Source organism: Dissoconium aciculare, assembly GCF_010015565.1.
Source record: "Dissoconium aciculare CBS 342.82 unplaced genomic scaffold K489scaffold_10, whole genome shotgun sequence".
Taxonomy (NCBI): Eukaryota; Fungi; Ascomycota; class Dothideomycetes; order Mycosphaerellales; family Dissoconiaceae; genus Dissoconium; species Dissoconium aciculare.
This window is the reverse complement of record NW_022984960.1, coordinates 861,560-879,044: the sequence shown is the minus strand read 5'-3', so window position 1 is coordinate 879,044 and position 17,485 is coordinate 861,560. Positions and strand designations below refer to the sequence as shown.

The 17,485-nt window shown below is 58.5% G+C and overlaps 9 protein-coding genes across 9 annotated transcripts in view; 4 read left to right on the top strand and 5 right to left on the bottom strand.

Annotated features, from left to right (window-relative positions):
- Positions 1-320: 320 nt before the first annotated feature.
- K489DRAFT_382711 (uncharacterized protein) lies at positions 321-2,700 on the bottom strand. Its single transcript, XM_033605442.1, has one exon. The coding sequence runs from the start codon at positions 2,502-2,504 to the stop codon at positions 669-671; it is 1,836 nt and encodes a 611-aa protein (XP_033457812.1). The 5' UTR covers positions 2,505-2,700; the 3' UTR covers positions 321-668.
- Positions 2,701-3,306: 606 nt separating this feature from the next.
- Positions 3,307-4,187, bottom strand: K489DRAFT_382710 (uncharacterized protein). Its single transcript, XM_033605441.1, has one exon. The coding sequence runs from the start codon at positions 4,017-4,019 to the stop codon at positions 3,495-3,497; it is 525 nt and encodes a 174-aa protein (XP_033457811.1). The 5' UTR covers positions 4,020-4,187; the 3' UTR covers positions 3,307-3,494.
- On the top strand, positions 4,142-4,789 carry K489DRAFT_42239 (uncharacterized protein). Its single transcript, XM_033608238.1, has one exon. The coding sequence runs from the start codon at positions 4,265-4,267 to the stop codon at positions 4,685-4,687; it is 423 nt and encodes a 140-aa protein (XP_033457810.1). The 5' UTR covers positions 4,142-4,264; the 3' UTR covers positions 4,688-4,789.
- Positions 4,790-6,997: 2,208 nt separating this feature from the next.
- Positions 6,998-8,902, top strand: K489DRAFT_372511 (uncharacterized protein; the record flags this gene model as incomplete). Its single annotated transcript, XM_033603342.1, has 1 exon — positions 6,998-8,902. One exon carries the CDS (start codon positions 6,998-7,000, stop codon positions 8,900-8,902), a length of 1,905 nt encoding a protein of 634 aa, XP_033457809.1.
- A 765-nt stretch (positions 8,903-9,667) lies between these two features.
- K489DRAFT_323700 (phosphoribosylaminoimidazole carboxylase) lies at positions 9,668-11,425 on the top strand (the record flags this gene model as incomplete). The annotated part of the gene is made up of 1 exon (XM_033601719.1): positions 9,668-11,425. The coding sequence occupies one exon, from the start codon at positions 9,668-9,670 to the stop codon at positions 11,423-11,425; it is 1,758 nt and encodes a 585-aa protein (XP_033457808.1).
- Positions 11,426-11,608: 183 nt separating this feature from the next.
- Positions 11,609-12,562, bottom strand: K489DRAFT_411984 (uncharacterized protein; the record flags this gene model as incomplete). Its single annotated transcript, XM_033607869.1, has 1 exon — positions 11,609-12,562. One exon carries the CDS (start codon positions 12,560-12,562, stop codon positions 11,609-11,611), a length of 954 nt encoding a protein of 317 aa, XP_033457807.1.
- Positions 12,563-13,375: 813 nt separating this feature from the next.
- On the top strand, positions 13,376-14,080 carry K489DRAFT_411983 (uncharacterized protein; the record flags this gene model as incomplete). Its single annotated transcript, XM_033607868.1, has 1 exon — positions 13,376-14,080. The coding sequence occupies one exon, from the start codon at positions 13,376-13,378 to the stop codon at positions 14,078-14,080; it is 705 nt and encodes a 234-aa protein (XP_033457806.1).
- Positions 14,081-14,662: 582 nt separating this feature from the next.
- On the bottom strand, positions 14,663-15,466 carry K489DRAFT_372509 (ribosomal protein L18e; the record flags this gene model as incomplete). Its single annotated transcript, XM_033603341.1, has 5 exons — positions 14,663-14,740; positions 14,767-15,109; positions 15,165-15,253; positions 15,316-15,389; positions 15,451-15,466. 5 exons carry the CDS (start codon positions 15,464-15,466, stop codon positions 14,663-14,665), a joined length of 600 nt encoding a protein of 199 aa, XP_033457805.1.
- A 1,843-nt stretch (positions 15,467-17,309) lies between these two features.
- Positions 17,310-17,485, bottom strand: part of K489DRAFT_323412 (ankyrin) — a gene marked incomplete at both ends in the record, with an annotated part of 2,644 nt that continues 2,468 nt past the window's right edge. Inside the window, one exon of the mRNA XM_033601697.1 lies at positions 17,310-17,477. Within this exon, the coding sequence (XP_033457804.1) occupies positions 17,310-17,477 (168 nt within the window). The remainder of the gene's footprint in view (positions 17,478-17,485) is intronic.

Below are 17,485 nucleotides of genomic sequence, written 5' to 3'. Positions count from 1 at the left end.
GTCACAAACGCACTACCCCCCGGCCGCGCAGCAACACGCTGCACAAGGCCCGGGCTATCCAGCATGGTCGCCGCCGCCGCCGCAGCAGCAACAGCATGCACAGCAGTATCAACAGCCCGCCGCGCAACAGCAGTATCCACCACAGCAGTATCCTCGATATCAATATCCCCCTGCCGCTGCGGCCGCACCGCCGACGGCTGCAGCAGCATCGTCATCCTCCCACCATCACCACCAACAACAACAACAGCCGCCCCAGCAATCACTTCCGCCCGACCTCAGTGAGATCTTGAAGAACCTGAGCGCCAAGCGATGAGGACGCGTGCCGGGATTTGTTATTTCAGAAAGGGAAACGAGCCCACTGATTTTTCCGGGCGATGTGGGTGAAAACATGTAGATTATAGCCGTAGCTCCCCCTTTCGCAGCAAAGGGGGGGAGGGGGTGGAAGAAAATAATCATCTAATAGATGTACCGGTGGCCCCCTTTTCTTCCACAATGGGGAAGAGGGATAGAAATCAAAGGATATTCGGATCTCGAAAATAAAATAGATAAGAGGGAAAAGATAGCTACATCAGAATCGGACGAGAGGAAGAGAAAAACAATGAAGCAAAACCACGGGGTTTTTCCAACCCCCGAAAAAAACCCGCCCCCCCTCCCCTTCCCTCCCTCCTCTAAGGAGCATTCCGCTCGCGGGGGAGATCCTCCAACCGGATCACCCCCGTCTCCTGCCCGCCGAAACCATGCGGATCCGCGGAAGAATCGGAGGGATCCTCCTGCCTTGCGCCATCCGAAGCCGACATCTTCCCGCCGACCGCCAGACAGATCTCTTCGAAGCGCCTGCCGGCGTTCACCGACGGGCGGTCCAGGAAGCGCTCGAACAGGCCGCCCACGATGAAATTGACGACGGTGGCGGGGGCCATGGACATGAGGTAGGCGGCGAAGAGGCGGGCGTGGGCGGCGCGCGGCTGCTCGGCCGCGGTCAGGGCCGGGTCCAGCCCCACCCAGCTCTTGTAGTGCCAGTCCAGCGGCTTGAGCCAGGCGTGCAGGAAGATGTGGCAGAGGTACAGGCCGAAGGAGATGCGGCCGAGGTACTGCACGAAGCGGGTCTCCATCAGCCGCCGCACCGGCGACTCGCCCGTGCCCATGAGCAGGGCCAGCCCCGCGAAGCTGAGGATGTACCGGTCCATCTGCCGCTGGAAGTACCAGCCCATCCACGCGATCGGCTGCGTGATCCAGTCGAAGCTCGGCCGCGATTCGATGTGGTAGTCGGCCGGGTCGTCCGGGTTGTGCACCATGCGGCCGCCGGGGAGGCCGGCGAGGTAGAAGCCGAAGAGGAAGACGGCGAAGAAGAAGGTGGAGCGCCAGCGGCCGAGGGTGGGCCGCCAGGGCTTCCGTCGCTTGGGGTCGCCGAGGGTGGGGAGGTGGGATCGTTCGGCTTTGAGGCCGGCCTCGTGGTCGATCTTGTAGTCGGCGTAGGACATGCCGAGGAGGAAGACGGCGGCGATCCAGTCGTCTTTGTGGAAGGCGGTCAGGATGATGAGGGTGGTGATGGCGAGGCGGACCCTGCGCGACCGCGTGCGGGAGAACATCAGGAGGGTGACGTAGACGACGAGGGAGCCCCAGTATTCCAGGGGGATGGTCCAGGAGATGCCGCCGTCGTATTTGTCGATGATCTTGTCCCATCGGTCGGGGTATCGTAACGGCATGAGGAGACGTGAGAACGAGAGGGCCCAGTTCTGGATCTCGAGGAATAGCGTCGGTGCGGAGTCATATCCGACCGGCTTGGGGAGGCCCATGCGGCAGACGATCATGAGGATGAATGTCTCGATGGCGACCGGCATGTAGAGTCGGATGCCCCGACGGAACACGGACGAGGACAGGGACGCCAGGATCTTCTCGTGCTGCTGCGTCCGGATCAGGGTCAAGACCTTGTACGACAGGGCGAAGCCGGAGATGGCGAAGAACAAGCACACGGCGCCGTCCCCGCTCGCGTAGAACGTGCGGATGAAAGGCGCGCGGTACCACGCAGGGTCGGTGAATTTGATGTTGCCCCATCCGAGCGACCGGTCGATCCAGCCATCATCGTAGTGGAAGATGAAGACCTCGAACGCGGCCAGGCCTCGCAGACCGTCCAACCAGGCCGTCGGGCGGAGTTTGATCCCGGGCTCGGGGTAGTTGAAGATCGCTCGGATCGTGCCGAAGAACCCCAAGCCATAGATCGTCCGCAGGAGGTTCGCCCAGGTGATGTAGATGAATGCCTTGAGCCCAGAGGCCCGGAGTCGCTGTCGCCAGCTGCCGTCGTTCTCGAAGGTGTCGTCGCCCAGTTCGATGTCGTGCATGAGACTGCGGCCCTCCCGCGCATCCAGCTCTTCCTCGTCTCTTTCGGGGAGATCATCCTGCCGTGCATAGCCATTGGATCCCGAGTGGTCGTAGCGGTGGAGGTCCGGTTCGACGGGGTCGCCGACTGCGTCCCGCCCTGACTTCCGCTCGCTGCCAAAATTGCTCATGACTGGATCGCGCTCGAGAGAGTCGGAAATGGCATACCGCTTCGAAGGAGGAGCGCAACGCACGGAGGATTGCGGCAGGTGGCGTGGAAGAGGAGGAGGATTGATTGCGTCGACGATGAGCTGGAGTTCTGGAGTAGTATGGACTGTATGTAATGTAGTAACAATAATTTAGTTCGACTCCGCAATTCGTTTCGTCTGTCCCCGGAGAGCGCGCGTGCTTCGGTGCCACCACCCCAATGCTGGTCCCTGGCGGAAGTTAATTGAAGCAGATTCTAGCCAAGATAGGAAAGGCGTGTGGAGGAGGAGCAAAGGTGCAGCAGCAGCTCGTTGGACTGTGAGGTAGATATCACTGTGAGATACCTAGGTCGATATCAATCAAGTATTATATAATAATCAACATCACTCTCTGTGCGGTAAAGGGTTTTGTTAGCAGCAAAACGTCTCGATCTCGTCTATCCTCATAGAGGAACTGTTCCACTTTCTATCTCTCTCTCTCCCCTGATCGTAATCGGTCTGCTGCGGCGAGAGAGAGGAGATGTGGAGAAGCGATGCCAGTGATGACTAATGACAGGTGACTAATGACTGATGACAAGCGGGACTCCCCGTTCCGAGGCTGCCCAGGTAGCTGGAGGTGATCTCTAAGGGTTCCAGGGTTTGGCTAGTTCTCGTCTCCATGGCCTCAGGCACCAACCCATTCACGTCGATGTTGTCAGTCACCGAGAGAGAATGACAGCCCGGGAGAGTATTGGAGTACTGGAAATATCTCTTGCAGCCCTTCAACTCCCCCCCTACCTCCTTCCCTCTGTGGAAAGGTCATCGTCGGCCATCATCATCAGCTATGTTATTATGATTATTATGATTACTCTACGGCGCCATCTGACTACAGTACATACAACCTCCTCCTCCTTCGCGACCGACATCGCTGCTATGTCAATCGTCGCCCGCCCGCCCCGCTTCGAGCCACCGTCGGTCCGTCTGTCCGTCAGTCAGTCAAGCAGTCAGGTGGCGAAGGCGGGCGCGCGCTTGTGGCCCTCTGGGTACATACATGAATAGCGTGTGTCCACGGGCACGATCGAGCGACCGCCCTGGCGATTCTTTTCCACTGATGATCAATGCCGCGTGGACGACGGGGCCAAGGAAAACATTTGTAGAGCGGTGATGATGAACCCTCTCTCTCTCTCTCTCTGTCTCTCGCGTGGCATCATGAGGCTCTCTCTCTCTCTCTTCTCTCATTGTTGCACTAGACAGAGCGGGGACGGATGAGGGACGAACGAACGAATGGGGTGGAGGATATTCCCTCCCATCACTGCGGCGTGCCCGGTTCTTGGGGCGTGCAGACGGAGCAGCAGCAGCAGCAGCAGCCGCATGACGATCACTACAGTAGACGGCGCATTCAATCATCGACCCAACGACCAACCGGCCGGTGGACGTCCCGTACTGGGTGGTCGTAGAGATGCTACAGTAATTATAAGTACTACGTTGACCGCCTTGGATTTTGTACTGTAATAAAGTCATCGGTGGATTTGACCTCCCCCTCCCCTCGCTCAGCCAGTCAGTCAGTCAGGAAGTCATGCTGGCCATTTTGGTTTCCCTTCGAGGGTTTCGAAGTCTGTCTGTCTGCTGATGAGTGAGCGAGCGAGCCAGCGAGCTGGGCTGGGAGGTCCGGTGAAGTCGCGAGTTTTCCCGGCACTGTGTGTAGGAAGATAGGTACTGTAGTCCATCCTGCTAGGAAGACGGCTTGTGGCGGGGGCGCGCCACACATGCACCTATATCAACGAGGCAGTTGTGGTGGAGCAATGCCATCGACGCAGTATTTGGGAGGGATTTGTGTGCGAGATGTTGTTGTTGAGCACAGTAGACCGTTTCCCTGCATGTACACGCGTGTTGGACGTGGATATGTGCTGCTTGTTTACCACTACTGTATCTGTATGTATGTACTGTACTGTACTGTACTCTCCTGTACGTCAGACAAGTTCCTGGAGAGAGGGAGAGAGATGAGAAAGGCGGGAGACGGCTGTGAGATGGGAAAGCTGGCGGGCGGGCGGTATGGTATGCACACCTGCATGCAATGCGGCCTGGGGAAGAGGGAGCCCAGATCCCCGCCAACGATGATTGAGCGAGAGGACGTACGTGGTGGCGGTGGTGGTGTTGACGATGATGTATATATCCATGCACATATGTGATCTCTCCAAGTTATTATTGTCGTCCTACGTGGCGGTCTTGTGTGTGTTTGGGCACCATTGTCGAGAGGTCCCCGTACAGCAGCATATGAACGTGTTATGACGAAAAGGTACGACGGTGCTTGATCGTACTATAGATACATTCCGTCCCATCGTAGAACATGAAATAGATCAACTATACGTACACGGCACGAAAACAGTAATACTGTAGGATGGCGCCAGGGACGTGACGGATGGCGTGAGATCCCCAATTGTCGCGGAGAAAAAGCGCACTCCCTCGTCCATGTCGATGCTGTGCGTGCAATTCGTGTTTCTTCCCTCTCTCTCCCCGGGTGTCCACCATCACCGACCTTGGGAGATCCATGGATGATGTGGCGGTGATGCTGATGCTGGTGCTGATATGCTCATGTTGCATGGATAGAGGAGGGATGACGGACGAGATCCCCAGCGATCGGATGCCAGCCGATCGCTCCGAAGACATCAGCCCTGCAGTGTCGTATCTCGACGAGGAAAGTGGATACGGTCCAGCGGTCTATCATTGCATCTGGCGATTCATGATAACAATCGATCAATCAATCGACCAATCAATCAATCTATCTATCTACCAATCCTAGACGCGTCGCGCCTCAACGATGCAGGTGATATCATCTCGCCCATTGCCAGCCATGGAACCCTTTTTCGAATCCTCCGACGATCCAATGAATGAGAGGATGGATGAGCGAGAGCCTTTGATGATACACCTGCACTTGCCGTGTACCGTCAGGTATATATTAGATTGTACATGCAAGATACATGTTTCCCTCCATGGAAATGATTCTCGCCCTGTCCTGTCCTGTCCGTCCCAACCGACCGAGATTTTGACCGACCGCCTCCTTTGATCACTCCCTCCTCCGCCTCTCTGTCCCCAATTATTGGCTGCCCGCGCCACAGAGAGAGCAAACAGACATTCACACTGGAGAGGATCGATGCATTGAGGCTGCTCTCCTCGAACCCATCCCCCCGGCCGCGTATCACTATTACAATTATGATTGTGATTATGATTATTATGATTATTATGATTATTATGATTATTATGATTATTATGATTGTTCCCTAGCCGGAGCCTCTCTCCTGGATATTATTACGTGATCGTGGGCGATCGCTCCCTGGGGCTTCCTTCAGCTGTGCCATCATCAACGCATCATCAACATTACTGCGGGAGAGTGTCACCACCAGACTTGATATGATACTCTCTTCCACAATCACGGCAGATCCCTAGGCACTGTAGTATAGCACAGAGTCGGATGAACCACCGTTTGATTGACGAACCCATCAAATCTGTCCTTTCAATAGTGCAGGTGGTGTCACGATCGTCACGTCACCTTGGACAATCGCCGCCCACGGGGTAGTGTTGACCCTCCAGCCTTCCCACCACCCTGACAGGCTAGCGCTGTACTGTATGTTACTGTATGTTACAGCCCTGGCGCAAAATGATAATAACTGAAGCTTCCATTCCCATCAAATCACAGGGTCATCACCCAGCTATCTCGCGCGGATACCTATCTCCGTTATCGCCCCCGACCATACCATACCAGACCATACCAGACCATACCATACCACTGGACAACAACAATACAGGAGTGGTGGTGCATACATACATACGTACATACATACTACATACACACATACACACAATACATACACATCATCACGTCTCTACACCCCAAAGCACACCATATTCCAGCACCAGCACCAGCACCTCCTTCTACTCCTCCATCCCTCCTGCTGCTGCTGCTGCTGCTGCTCCTCCATCCCCAGACCGATTAGATTAGCCCGCGTTGGCTCCATCTCGTCCCTCCCGCCAAATTCCTCACGCGTATTGCCCAACTCCATCCATCCCGCCCCGTACTGCAGGTCGACAGACACCCGGCCCACCGTCGTTGATCTGGCTTGTATCCGCGCTGGTGGTTCCGGTTCCGACTGAACGCTCTCCACCTCCACCATCATCATCATCATCACCCGCCCGTCGTCGCTTGGTCAACTGCCCGTCTTTCGCATCGCCCTCTTCACTCCCTTTCTCGTCTCCAGTTCACCGCCGTCGCCTCACTTTCGCCCTCGATCGCGGTGTCTCGTGACCCCCCCGCTGTCGCATGACTGGCCAGCCCGCCGCAACATCGGACGAGACGAGGGTACTCCACCACAACACAACAACGTCACGCATCGACTATTATTACCACCAGGGCTCCTACGCCGACGACCTGATTGCTGCAAATCCTGCAATCGTAGTCGTCCTGACCTGCGTCCGAAGCTTCCGCCGAGCTGCCTCCTGCCGACATGGCACAACAGCAGCAGCAACGGCCGATCGTCCCTCGCCAGCACTCCGCTCCACCCAACGCCACCGAGGCCGTTCATGTTCCTCCGGCACCGCGTCACCGGGCCATCGAGGCTTCACAGGAATGGATTCTGTTCTCGCCCGCGCAGGATGAAGAGGCCAGCGTCACCGCCACACACACCTCCCACACGCCACGGACAGCAACACACATCTCGGACTTCGGCGGTTCCCTAGAGACACATGTGAGGTCGCAAATCCAGCGCAGCGATGCCTCCACCGGCGTCCGCATCGACACCATCAGCGACGCGGGCGACGACCTCGACGGAGACGATGCCGAGGAGCTGGACAGCCTGGACGATGGACTCTACGCTTTTCACCATCCCTACTCCGCGACTTCGTTACCCCATCTCGATGCCAGTGGTGGCGCGGTCCTGCCCACACACGACGGGTTCGGCACATTTCCTTCCGGCCAGGATCTCCAAGAGCAATTGTGGCAATTCGAGCGATACAACCCACGGAGGCGCACCGGACGGCAGGCGCCGCGGAGGAGCAGCGCACAGCGGAAACCCGAGGCCGTCGAGGAGGAAGAGACTCAACAGATAGACCTCGGGGGTGTCGTGACTGAAGATGACCGCACGGCCCGGGTGGAGAAGTGGCGACTAGATCAGAGTCGAGCGGTCCTGGAGGAGATCGAAAGAGAGACGAGGAGGATGAGACGGCGGGTGGCCCGCATGAATTCCGCACCAGGGACGGAGAGCATATTGCGGGCGTCGGCCGCGTCGTCACGTCACCCCGCAGCCCCGGAGGCCTCGACGCCGCCCGACGGGGAGTCATTTTGGCGCCGGATCACGCGACGTGTCATTCGGGACCTGATCGGACTTGACGAGAGTGCCCTCTCGGTCATCTTCGGTGAGACCTTCGTTCAGGATGACGAGTCGAGCACATTCGCCACACGGCGAGAGATCGACCCCGAGTCGATCGACGCCACCCCTACACAACGATCACCGCTCGCCGATGCCCTAGACGCCTCCACTCGAGCGTCGCGCCGAGCGGAATCCTGGGAGCTCAGGCTCCTCGACACCATCGCCCGAGAGCTCGGTATCTTGGTCCATCAGCTGTCAGATCACAACAACGAAGGGGCCTTCAGCACGTACAAGCGTATGCAAGCGATGCCCTTGGAATATGCCGGCATGAAGATCCCCCGACAGCCGTCGCTTCGATCGACCCGTCGCCCAGCTCCCGGTCAGGTCGCGACGGGGGACGAGCCGGCCTCGGATGCGCTCTTCGTTCCGACCGTCCCACAGGACGTCCTCACCCCGGACACCGAACCCGGTGACACATCCCTGTGGGGCATCGAAGAGGAGCCGGAGGACGGCGGCGACACGAGCCGCGAGCGCGAATACTGGGAGCAGGAAGTCGACATCAAGATGATCTTCAACTATCTCAAACGTCGCTTCTCCGTCGGGCCCTCGACATCACCACCCCCTGCATCCGCCACATCCGCCGCGCGGCTCCCGCACCCCAACGGACCGATCCTGCCTCCTTCCTGGGCCGCCGCCTCCAACTCCGCCGGCCTGGCCGCCTCGTCCCTCTCGACCGCCGAGTCCGTCCGCCGCGCCGAGGTCATCCGCCGCCACCACCCGCTCGTCTCGCGCGCCGCGGCCAAGCAGCAACAGCACCAGAGTTCCGTGCTCCGCCGGCACCACGCCCTGCAGAGACGCGCCATCATCGGAGGCGGGCTCGCATCTGGCGGCGGCGGTGGTGGCAGCAGCAGCTGCGCCAGCCAGAGCACCAAGAGGAGCCGCACCGCGAGCTCGAGGCACTACTGGGGCAGCGTCAGCGGGCGCAGCGCCGGCGGAGCCGCGGGCACGGGCGGTGGGGCTTTGGGCAATTGGGGAGAAGTATGAAATATCTCTGCGCAATGGGACCTGCAAAAATAAAGCCGACGACCGCGATGTACGATTACGACGAAGACGATGATGGGAAATTTTTTCTGTTTGAGCTCGCGAAGCTGGGTCTTCTCTCTTTCTTTGCTCGCAGGCCTGGTCTGGGGGGTTGTTCGACGAGGCCTGGATTCTCCTTCCCATTTTTTTCCCGATAATTCTCCATTTGCTTTTCTGTTTTCGCACCGCTTCTCTGCATCAGGTGCGGTGTGAAGCGCCGGCGTCTGAGCGCCTTGTTCTTGTTCCATCCGTGCGTCTTCTTCATACACTAGCATGTTAATGCATCATCACCACGGCGAACGCCCGAAAGTTCATCATGGTCATCTCGTGAACCGCGCTACGTATTTCCCGGTTCGGATGTTTACGTAGGTTAAGATATTTCCACCACAGCGGCACATCGCCCAGTCCGAAATGTAATCCCGATAATATGGCAGAAACGGGATTCTCTTGAGTGGGAGGTTCAGTGATCCTCCTTGTACCGCAGTATTAAAGCTGAGCTGGGCGAGACGTCATCCCTCACTTTCTTTGGAACCCTAACCGAGTTGGTTGTCTAGAACATAGCTCCCGCCCAAAAATTGCCCAGGTGATAAAGGGAAAGAAAAAATCAGTCAAAATCTGGAGACAGAGAATACAGAAGCGGGTGGTGTGCAAAAACAAGATACCGATCGCAAACCCGGCGAGGAATCAAGCAGAAGAATTACTCAAATCCGACGACTGGAAAAAAAGACGATGGCTTCCGACCGCACCGTCGGCCTGCTCGGCGGCGGCCAACTCGGCCGCATGCTGCTCCAAGCCGCCAACCTCCTCGAGATCAAAGTCAACATCCTCGACGCCGCCGGCTCGTCCGCCAAGCAGATCAGCGCCCACGACGGCCACATCGCCGGCTCGTTCAAGGACCGCGACGCCATCCGCGCGCTCGCCCGGACGTCCGACGTCCTGACGGTCGAGATCGAGCACGTCGACACCTACATCCTCGAGGAGGTCGCCCGCGACCTCGGCGTCGACGTCCAGCCCGCCTGGTCGACCCTCCGCACCATCCAGGACAAGTTCCTGCAGAAGGGCCACCTCCTGGAGAGGGGGGTGGCCACCGCGGAGAGCCTGGCCCTGGCCGAACCCTCCCGGGCGGAGCTCGAACGGGTCAGCGCGGAGTTGGGCTTGCCGTTGATGCTGAAGTCGCGCCGGGAGGCGTACGACGGCCGGGGGAACTTCCCGGTCCGGACGGCGGACGATTTCGACGCGGCCCTGCAGGCGCTGAGCGGTCGGAGCGCCCAAGGCGGCCTCCAGCCGGGAGATGTGCTCTACGCCGAGAAATGGGCCAACTTCCGCATGGAGCTGGCGGTCATGGTCGTCAAGACCAAGGACCAGGTCCTGTCCTACCCGACCGTCGAGACCATCCACGAGGACAGCATCTGCAAGCTCACGTATGCCCCCGCCCGCCGCGTCTCCAGCGCGACGAACGAGCGCGCCCAGGCCCTCGCCCGCCAGGCGGTGGCCTGCTTCGCGGGCAAGGGCGTGTTCGGCGTGGAGATGTTCCTCCTCCCCGACGACACTTTGCTCATCAACGAGATCGCGCCGCGGCCGCACAACTCCGGGCACTACACGATCGAGGCCTGCCCCGTGTCCCAATACGAAGCGCATCTCCGAGCCATCCTCGACCTGCCCCTGCTCGCCGAGGACCTCGAGCTCCGCGAGCCGAGCATCATGCTGAACATCCTCGGCGGCGCCGGGCCCGACTCGCACATCCGCATCGCGAGGGAGGCGCTCCGCCAGCGCCGCACCAAGGTCCACCTCTACGGCAAAGGCGAGGCGAGGAAAGGCCGCAAGATGGGCCACATCACGATCTGCGCCTCGACCATGGCCGAAGCCGAAGCCATCCTGGCGCCCACCCTCGCCCTGGTCGACGGGACCGCAACCCCTCAGTCCTCCCACGGATCCGAATCCCCCTCCAAACCATCCCCCCTCGTCGCCGTCGTCATGGGCTCCGACTCCGACCTCCCCGTGCTCGAGCCCGGCCTGAAACTCCTCACACAGCTCGGGATCCCGCACACCGTGCGCATCACCTCCGCGCACCGCACGCCCGCGCACATGGCGGAGTTCGCGCGCGACGCCGCGGCCTCGGGGATCCGCGTGCTCATCGGCGCGGCCGGCGGCGCCGCGCACCTGCCCGGCATGGCCGCGGCGCACACGTGGCTGCCGGTGATCGGGGTGCCGGTGAAGCCGTCGATCGGGGACGGCACGGACAGCGTGCTCAGCATCCTCAACATGCCGCGCGGCGTGCCCGTCGCCACCGTCGCGATCAACAACGCCGTCAACGCCGCGCTGCTGGCCGCCCGCATCCTGGCCGCCGGCACGGACGCCGCGGCGCTGAGGGCCCGGGACGCCGTCCGCGCGTATGCCGCCGACTCGACTGACGAGGTCATGGGGAAGGACGCCCGCTTGGAGCGCATCGGCTGGAAGGATTACCTCGAGGGCATGAGGGCGAAGTAAACTCCTTTTCGGAGGGAAAACGGAAGGGCACGCGCGGGGCGGGGGGAACAGGAGACCGACTCCCCCTCTGGATGCGAAATCGCCAGGGAAGAATACCCTGCGTTCCAATCGCGCAGCGAGAGAGAGAAACATCTAGAAGAAGAAGAAAGGGTAAAAGAAAAAGAAAAAGAAATAATCCAAAATTCATGCCGTCCCGAACCAGACCCCCTCGATCGTCCTCCAATACCTCTCCGGATCGCGCCTCAAGTGCCCGACGTGCGCGCTCCCCTCGAACCTCACCAGCTCCACCGTGAAACCCCCCTCCCCCGCCGCCTCCCCCGCATGCTCCTCGACGTCCCTCCACCCGATCATCTCGTCCTCCCGCGAATAGACATACGTCCTCCTCCTCCCCCTGCTGCTCCTGCTGCTCCTCACACCCTGCGCCGACGCGGCAGCAGCAGGAGGGGGAGGAGGAGGAGGAGGAGGAGGCAGATTCATCCTCCCCCTCAGCTCCTCCAACGGATCGCTCGCGCCCCACGGCCACAACCACTTCCGCGCGAAGACCCCAGCCAACACCAACCCCAGGACCGCCCTCAGCGCCATCCGCAGCAGGAAAGAGCCCTTCGGCAGACTCGCCACGACCGCCGCCCACGTCTGCCTCCAGCCCGCCCTGCCCGGCGCGCTGTCCACCAGCGTCGGCGCGTCCGCCAGATCCGCCCCCGTCGACCGCGCGAGGGCCGAGGCGATGGTGCACCACTGCCGCGCGCCGGCGTTGGACATGACGTGCACGAAGAGCGCCCCCTGCCCATGACCATCGCCTTCGTCTTCGCCCGCCGGGCGGATCATCCCGGCCAGGATCTCGACCACGGGCTGGATGAGCGCCCGACTGGTCGTCTCCCTGCGCCAGAAGAAATCTTTCATCCCGCTCCGCACCAGCACGATCGTGCTCCCCGGCCACGAGGCCTGGTACAGCCGCGTGTACTTCTCGATGTGTCGCAGCTGGGCGTCGCCCCAGGTGAGCAGGAGGACGGTCTCGGGGGGGATTGTTTGCTGGTTCTTCTTCGTCGTGCGCTCTGTGATCGTCGTCGAGGACGAGGAGGGCTCGCCGTGGTGGATCTGAACGATTTCGTTCAGGCGGGTGAATGTTGGGAGGGCCATTTCTCTTTTTCTTCGTTTTGCCGGTTTCGGGTTCTTTGGGGTCTTCTGCGAGCTTTTTCGGAGGTGAGGTCCGGGTTGGGTTGGCGGCGAGGCTTCCCTCGGCGGTTCTGAATGGCTTGGGGAATTCGGGCCCGTCGAAATTCTCGTCTCGGATCTTTGAGTTCAGCTCGAATCTGTCTCTTCGTGATTATGGATATCCTATAATGAACGGCACTGTCGCAAATATCTATACCGTAGCGTTTGGGGATCCTCTGAGAAAGACGAAAATGTTGGAGGTCATTCGGCTCAGTACCGCACATACTTTCAGGGCAGCCTCTCAAGCCTGACCACCCAGGCAGCACCCCACACAGACTCGTCACAGCCGCTGGGAGAAACACTCCGAGCAATGAAGAGGAATCTTTTCTCTCTACCTGAACACGATACGATGTGTTAAACTTCGAGATTCATACGCCATTCAGCAGCGCGATCTCAACATATCCTATTGTCCTACAGATCCATGATCCAAGATCCATGATTGTAACAAAATAAGACCGATGTCAGTCCAGCGAACTCAACCCTACCTCCAGTGTGGGTCTTCTCGTTGGAATTAAGCCCCATCCAGCCCTAGCGGGTCCCTTGGAGGAGGAGGAATATGCGCAATGTCGCCTTGCAGCGGCGCGGGACAAACCACACGTCGCTCGTCCTCCCAATCAGATCCCGAGGTGTTGGTTACGGCACAGTCACACACGCGCGGGAAAGGAGACGTGCACCACCACCACCACCCACCACCTGGAGGCACAGCCAATCTTATTACGCGGTCGCTGGTCTCGGGCCATGGACCCGACACGGGCCGAAGCTGACTCGTCACCGGCCGGCGAACAGGGCGTCGGCGGAAGCAACAGCGGCAGTAGCACCAGCCATGCGAGTCCCGGCGGCAGTCCAGCAACAGTTGCATCGTCTGCACACGACAGCAACGAGAAGGACGACAACGACAGGAGCGCAACAGAGCCATCTCCACAAGCACAGTCTCAACCGCCTCCGCCGCCGGCGCTGGCGCCGGCGCCGACACCGGCTCCGGTGAAGCAGGAACCCCCGACACGTAAGACCCCCGAGGCCACCGTCGAGATGCTCGAGCGGCTCTCGATCACAGGCGCGAACGCGCTGAACGACCGCGACCACGACTTCACCGGCTCGGCGGCCACGCGCGAGTTGCGGTCGCGGATGGCGGCGAGCTGGCGCGGGCAGATCGACACGTACGCGCACGCGAGGGAGGTGACCTTCGCGGAGCAGTCGGCGATGTGGGCGCAGCGGCGGGCGCAGTACCCGGACGTGCACTTCGAGGTGGTGGCCATCTCGACGGAGGTCGACGAGCGCAGGGGCGAGGCCCTGGTGTTCATGGACATGGAGGTGTCCGGGCTGGCGACGTTCAACCTCCAGGCGATGAGCGAGCTCACGTGGAAGAAGGTCCGCGGCCAGTGGATGCTGGCCCATACGCTTTCACTGAGAGGCACGCGGGGGAATAGTGGGGGGTTTGGGTGAAGAGGTCCCGGATGGGTTTTGGGGGTGTGGTTCATTGCATGCCTTATCACGGTGTCGGGAGCCGACGGGTGGAGTCGGGATGGAGATGGGCTATTGTCATCATCGCTTGGGTGGTCTTCGTTCCGAAACCAAGACCGGCGGGTCGGAGGCAGATGGGACGCCGCGTTCCCGTACTTCCATACCCGACGACGCAAGCCTTTCGGTGGGCGTGTCCATCACTCGCCCAATTTGTGAGCGTGAACGCGTGGTCATCGACGCAACACCAAACATCTGCCCGATCGTCCACACAACATTTCCGTGACGATGGACCAAAGTAAGTTTGCGAGCGGCACGATACCCCGCTGGGACACGATGTGAATGTGATCAGATAATTTTCTCATTTCTTGGAAGTGCACTCCATGGCCCTCCCATAGCAACGCCGAATGCCCGAGCCATGCGTGAAAAGACATCTCCGACGGGTTCCCAGTAAAATTCGTTGTACGCTCCATCGCAGAAGCACACAAGACGTTGAAGCGCTGCCCACGACTCCCCTCTCCCGGGCAGGCCGAACCAGTATATGCAAACCATAAACACCGGCTCTTTCTAAACCTTGAAACCCTTCGACCGTCTGCGACCACGAGCGCGCTCGAATTTCCTGCCCTTGCTCTCGACGTAAGGCTTCTGCAATGGTTGTTAGCAAGATATACCGCCGAGTCCCATTCCCTCAGGACACTTGCCTTGTGCTTGTGAGGACCGAAGCCGAAGTGCTTGACGGATTCACGGGAGTTCTTGGGTCCACGGAGGAGGATGACGTTGGAGCCAGTGGGTGCTCGGAGAGCCAACTGGTCGAAGGTGAGGCACTCGCCGCCGGCCTTCTCGATGCGGGCGCGGGCAGTGGCGGTGAAGCGAAGAGCGACGATGCTCATCTTGGGGACCTCATAGAGGCGGTTGTCATCGGTCACGGTGCCGACAATGGCTCGGATCTTGCCCTCCGTTGATTCTGAGTTGTGCTTGTTGGCAGTGACGGCGACAATTTTGGAGAGGGAGATTCTAAATCGATGATTAGACCGGTTCGGAGGATGATCATGCGCAGAGGGAGATGTACGGTGGAGCGTTGATGCGGCTCATGCGCAGACGGCGGAGCACGGTCTGGTTGAAGTTGGAGTCGGTTCGGCGGGCGAGGAACGCGTAAAGCTTTTCATCCGTCAGATCGATGTCCTGATGTCTCTTATCCTTCCAGGCGACTCGTCGCATACCTTGTGTAGGAGCTTGCGGTAAGGGTTGTCGCTGTGCGGCGCCTTGCGGTGGCCGTTCGACACGTGGTGCTTGTCTGCGAAGGTGTCAATTCTGTGGCAAACCGATGACAAGACGTCTGTAGGAATTCATCATACCCAAATCGATACCCATGGCGACGGTATTTGGCGAGCAAGTTGGTTGATGCTAAAATACACAATTGTCGTCTTCACTGGTGGGATTTTTGGTAATGCAGAAGTTGCCGTGTGTGCCAAGGAATCACGGGTTCGCCCGCAATTTCGCAGTGCTAACGTACCTCATAAGCCTGTGCGTCATTATAAGCCTATGCGGCAATCCCTCAACATCAGCTGTACGAGAAAATCAATAAATCCATGAATACTCAAAACGCAGCTATCAAATTGATAAATTGACTATTTTTGACTTAGATCTATTAACCGGACATGTTGTACGCGTATGTCCTTCGGTATTACAGCTGCTACAACGCGGTTTGCGACGTGTCTGCCGGCTTGAACCAGCTTTAGCTGGAACTTCTTCTGCTGACAACGTAGCAATTGCAGCTGTTGCAATCCTTAAACTATGAAATCCTTCTTTGTCAACGCTGCCTAGAACCTTATGACGGGTTCTTTGACGCTGCTTACGCGCGCCGAGCGTCTGGACAGTTTTATGAAGCTGCTGAAGCTCAGCTTCAACAAGGGACAATTTAGCAGCAACCTTATGGTAACCCTTGGCGTTCTGTCGCAGAGCAGCAACAATTTCTGAGGGTGAGGTGCTTGAACGATTTAGCTTGTTCTCAATATAAGCCGTTTGAGAATCAAGCTCCTGCGTATTTGACGGTGTCGCTGCAGTCCACTGCAGGGGGGTCTGTAGTGGAGGTGTTGCTAACTTCAGCGTCAATTTGGACAACACAGCTTCAGGATTGAATGGCACGAGTCCAGCGCCACGAAATCCAGCTCTTATGTTTGCAGCTGTTAACGCAGCTGGTAATGCGTGCTGTATCTCGGCAAGGAAATCGTCCTTCGTAATATTGTAATACCCAACGTTAAAGAGTCGTTGGAGCCTTGCTGTATACACTTGTTTCAAAGGACCAAAACAGCTGACGTCAAGGGGCTGTAGACGGTGTGAAGAATGAGCTGGCAAGCAGAGGGTAATAATGTCGTGATCTCTGCAATATTGATCAAACTCAGGGGTCAAATGACTGCTGTGTCCATCAAGGATAAGGAGCCTCTTAGCACCCTTTGTTGCCGCCTGCGTGTGTTGATTGAAGTGCTCAACCCAGCGTAGAGCAAGAGCGTGGTTTGTCCAGCCGTTCTCGCTACAGGCTAGAGTCCAGCGTGGTGGTAGTCCTTCGAAATAAGCTGAATTCAGCGTTGCTCCTTTGAAAATCATGAAGGGAGGCATGTGCCAGCCTTGAGCGTTGACACAGGCAATTACCGTTGTCCATTGAGTAGAATCTGAGCCGACCAAGGTAGGCCTACCTCGCCGTTCAGCAGCAGTCACCACAAGGCGATTAACGTCTATCCCTGTGACCCGAGACGCACTGTGTTCCGAGACAACATGAAACAGTAGCCACATAACGTGGCTGGGCTTGCTTATCAGCCACAATTGTCGCGAACACAGTGACTAATTTAATGCGGCCTGTGGCTAATATGGCGCATGCTGGCGAGTACAGGAACTCTTTCAGTAAATTCGACTAGCCGCATGTCTAGAAGCTTCTGAACTCATTACATGAGGCTATAAAGTTGCATTCCACCCGAGAACCCATCTTGATGAAAAATCCGAGAATAAAAAGCAGAGGAGACATGTTGTGTAGCAGGCAGATCTGGTCAATTACAGCAATGGGAAGTTACTAGACCGAGACAACGTCATAGGGACGCAGTACACACGAAGCCAGACAACAGTGGGTTTAGGCAATTCAGGTAAATTGAAAGCCGTGCATACATCGCAGCACTTGCTTCGATCAACTCTAGCATCAATTGAAAAGAAAGAGCTCGTCATATTATTCCTCTGTGTTTTCATCTTCTCCTGTCTTATTGATTGCACCTGCGAACAGCAGCAGCTGCACCACCTTGTCGTGGCCCCGGGAAGATGCGGCATAGAGCGCGGTGCCGTACTGTCCGCCTTGCGCGTTGACGTCGGCCTCGGCCTCTAGCAGCAGCCGCACCACCTTGTCGT

Bases quoted from the DNA above. Each gene is read 5' to 3' on its own strand.
- K489DRAFT_382711 (XM_033605442.1), bottom strand. From the start codon at position 2,504: ATGAGCAATTTTGGCAGCGAGCGGAAGTCAGGGCGGGACGCAGTCGGC.
- K489DRAFT_382710 (XM_033605441.1), bottom strand. From the start codon at position 4,019: ATGACTTTATTACAGTACAAAATCCAAGGCGGTCAACGTAGTACTTAT.
- K489DRAFT_42239 (XM_033608238.1), top strand. From the start codon at position 4,265: ATGCACCTATATCAACGAGGCAGTTGTGGTGGAGCAATGCCATCGACG.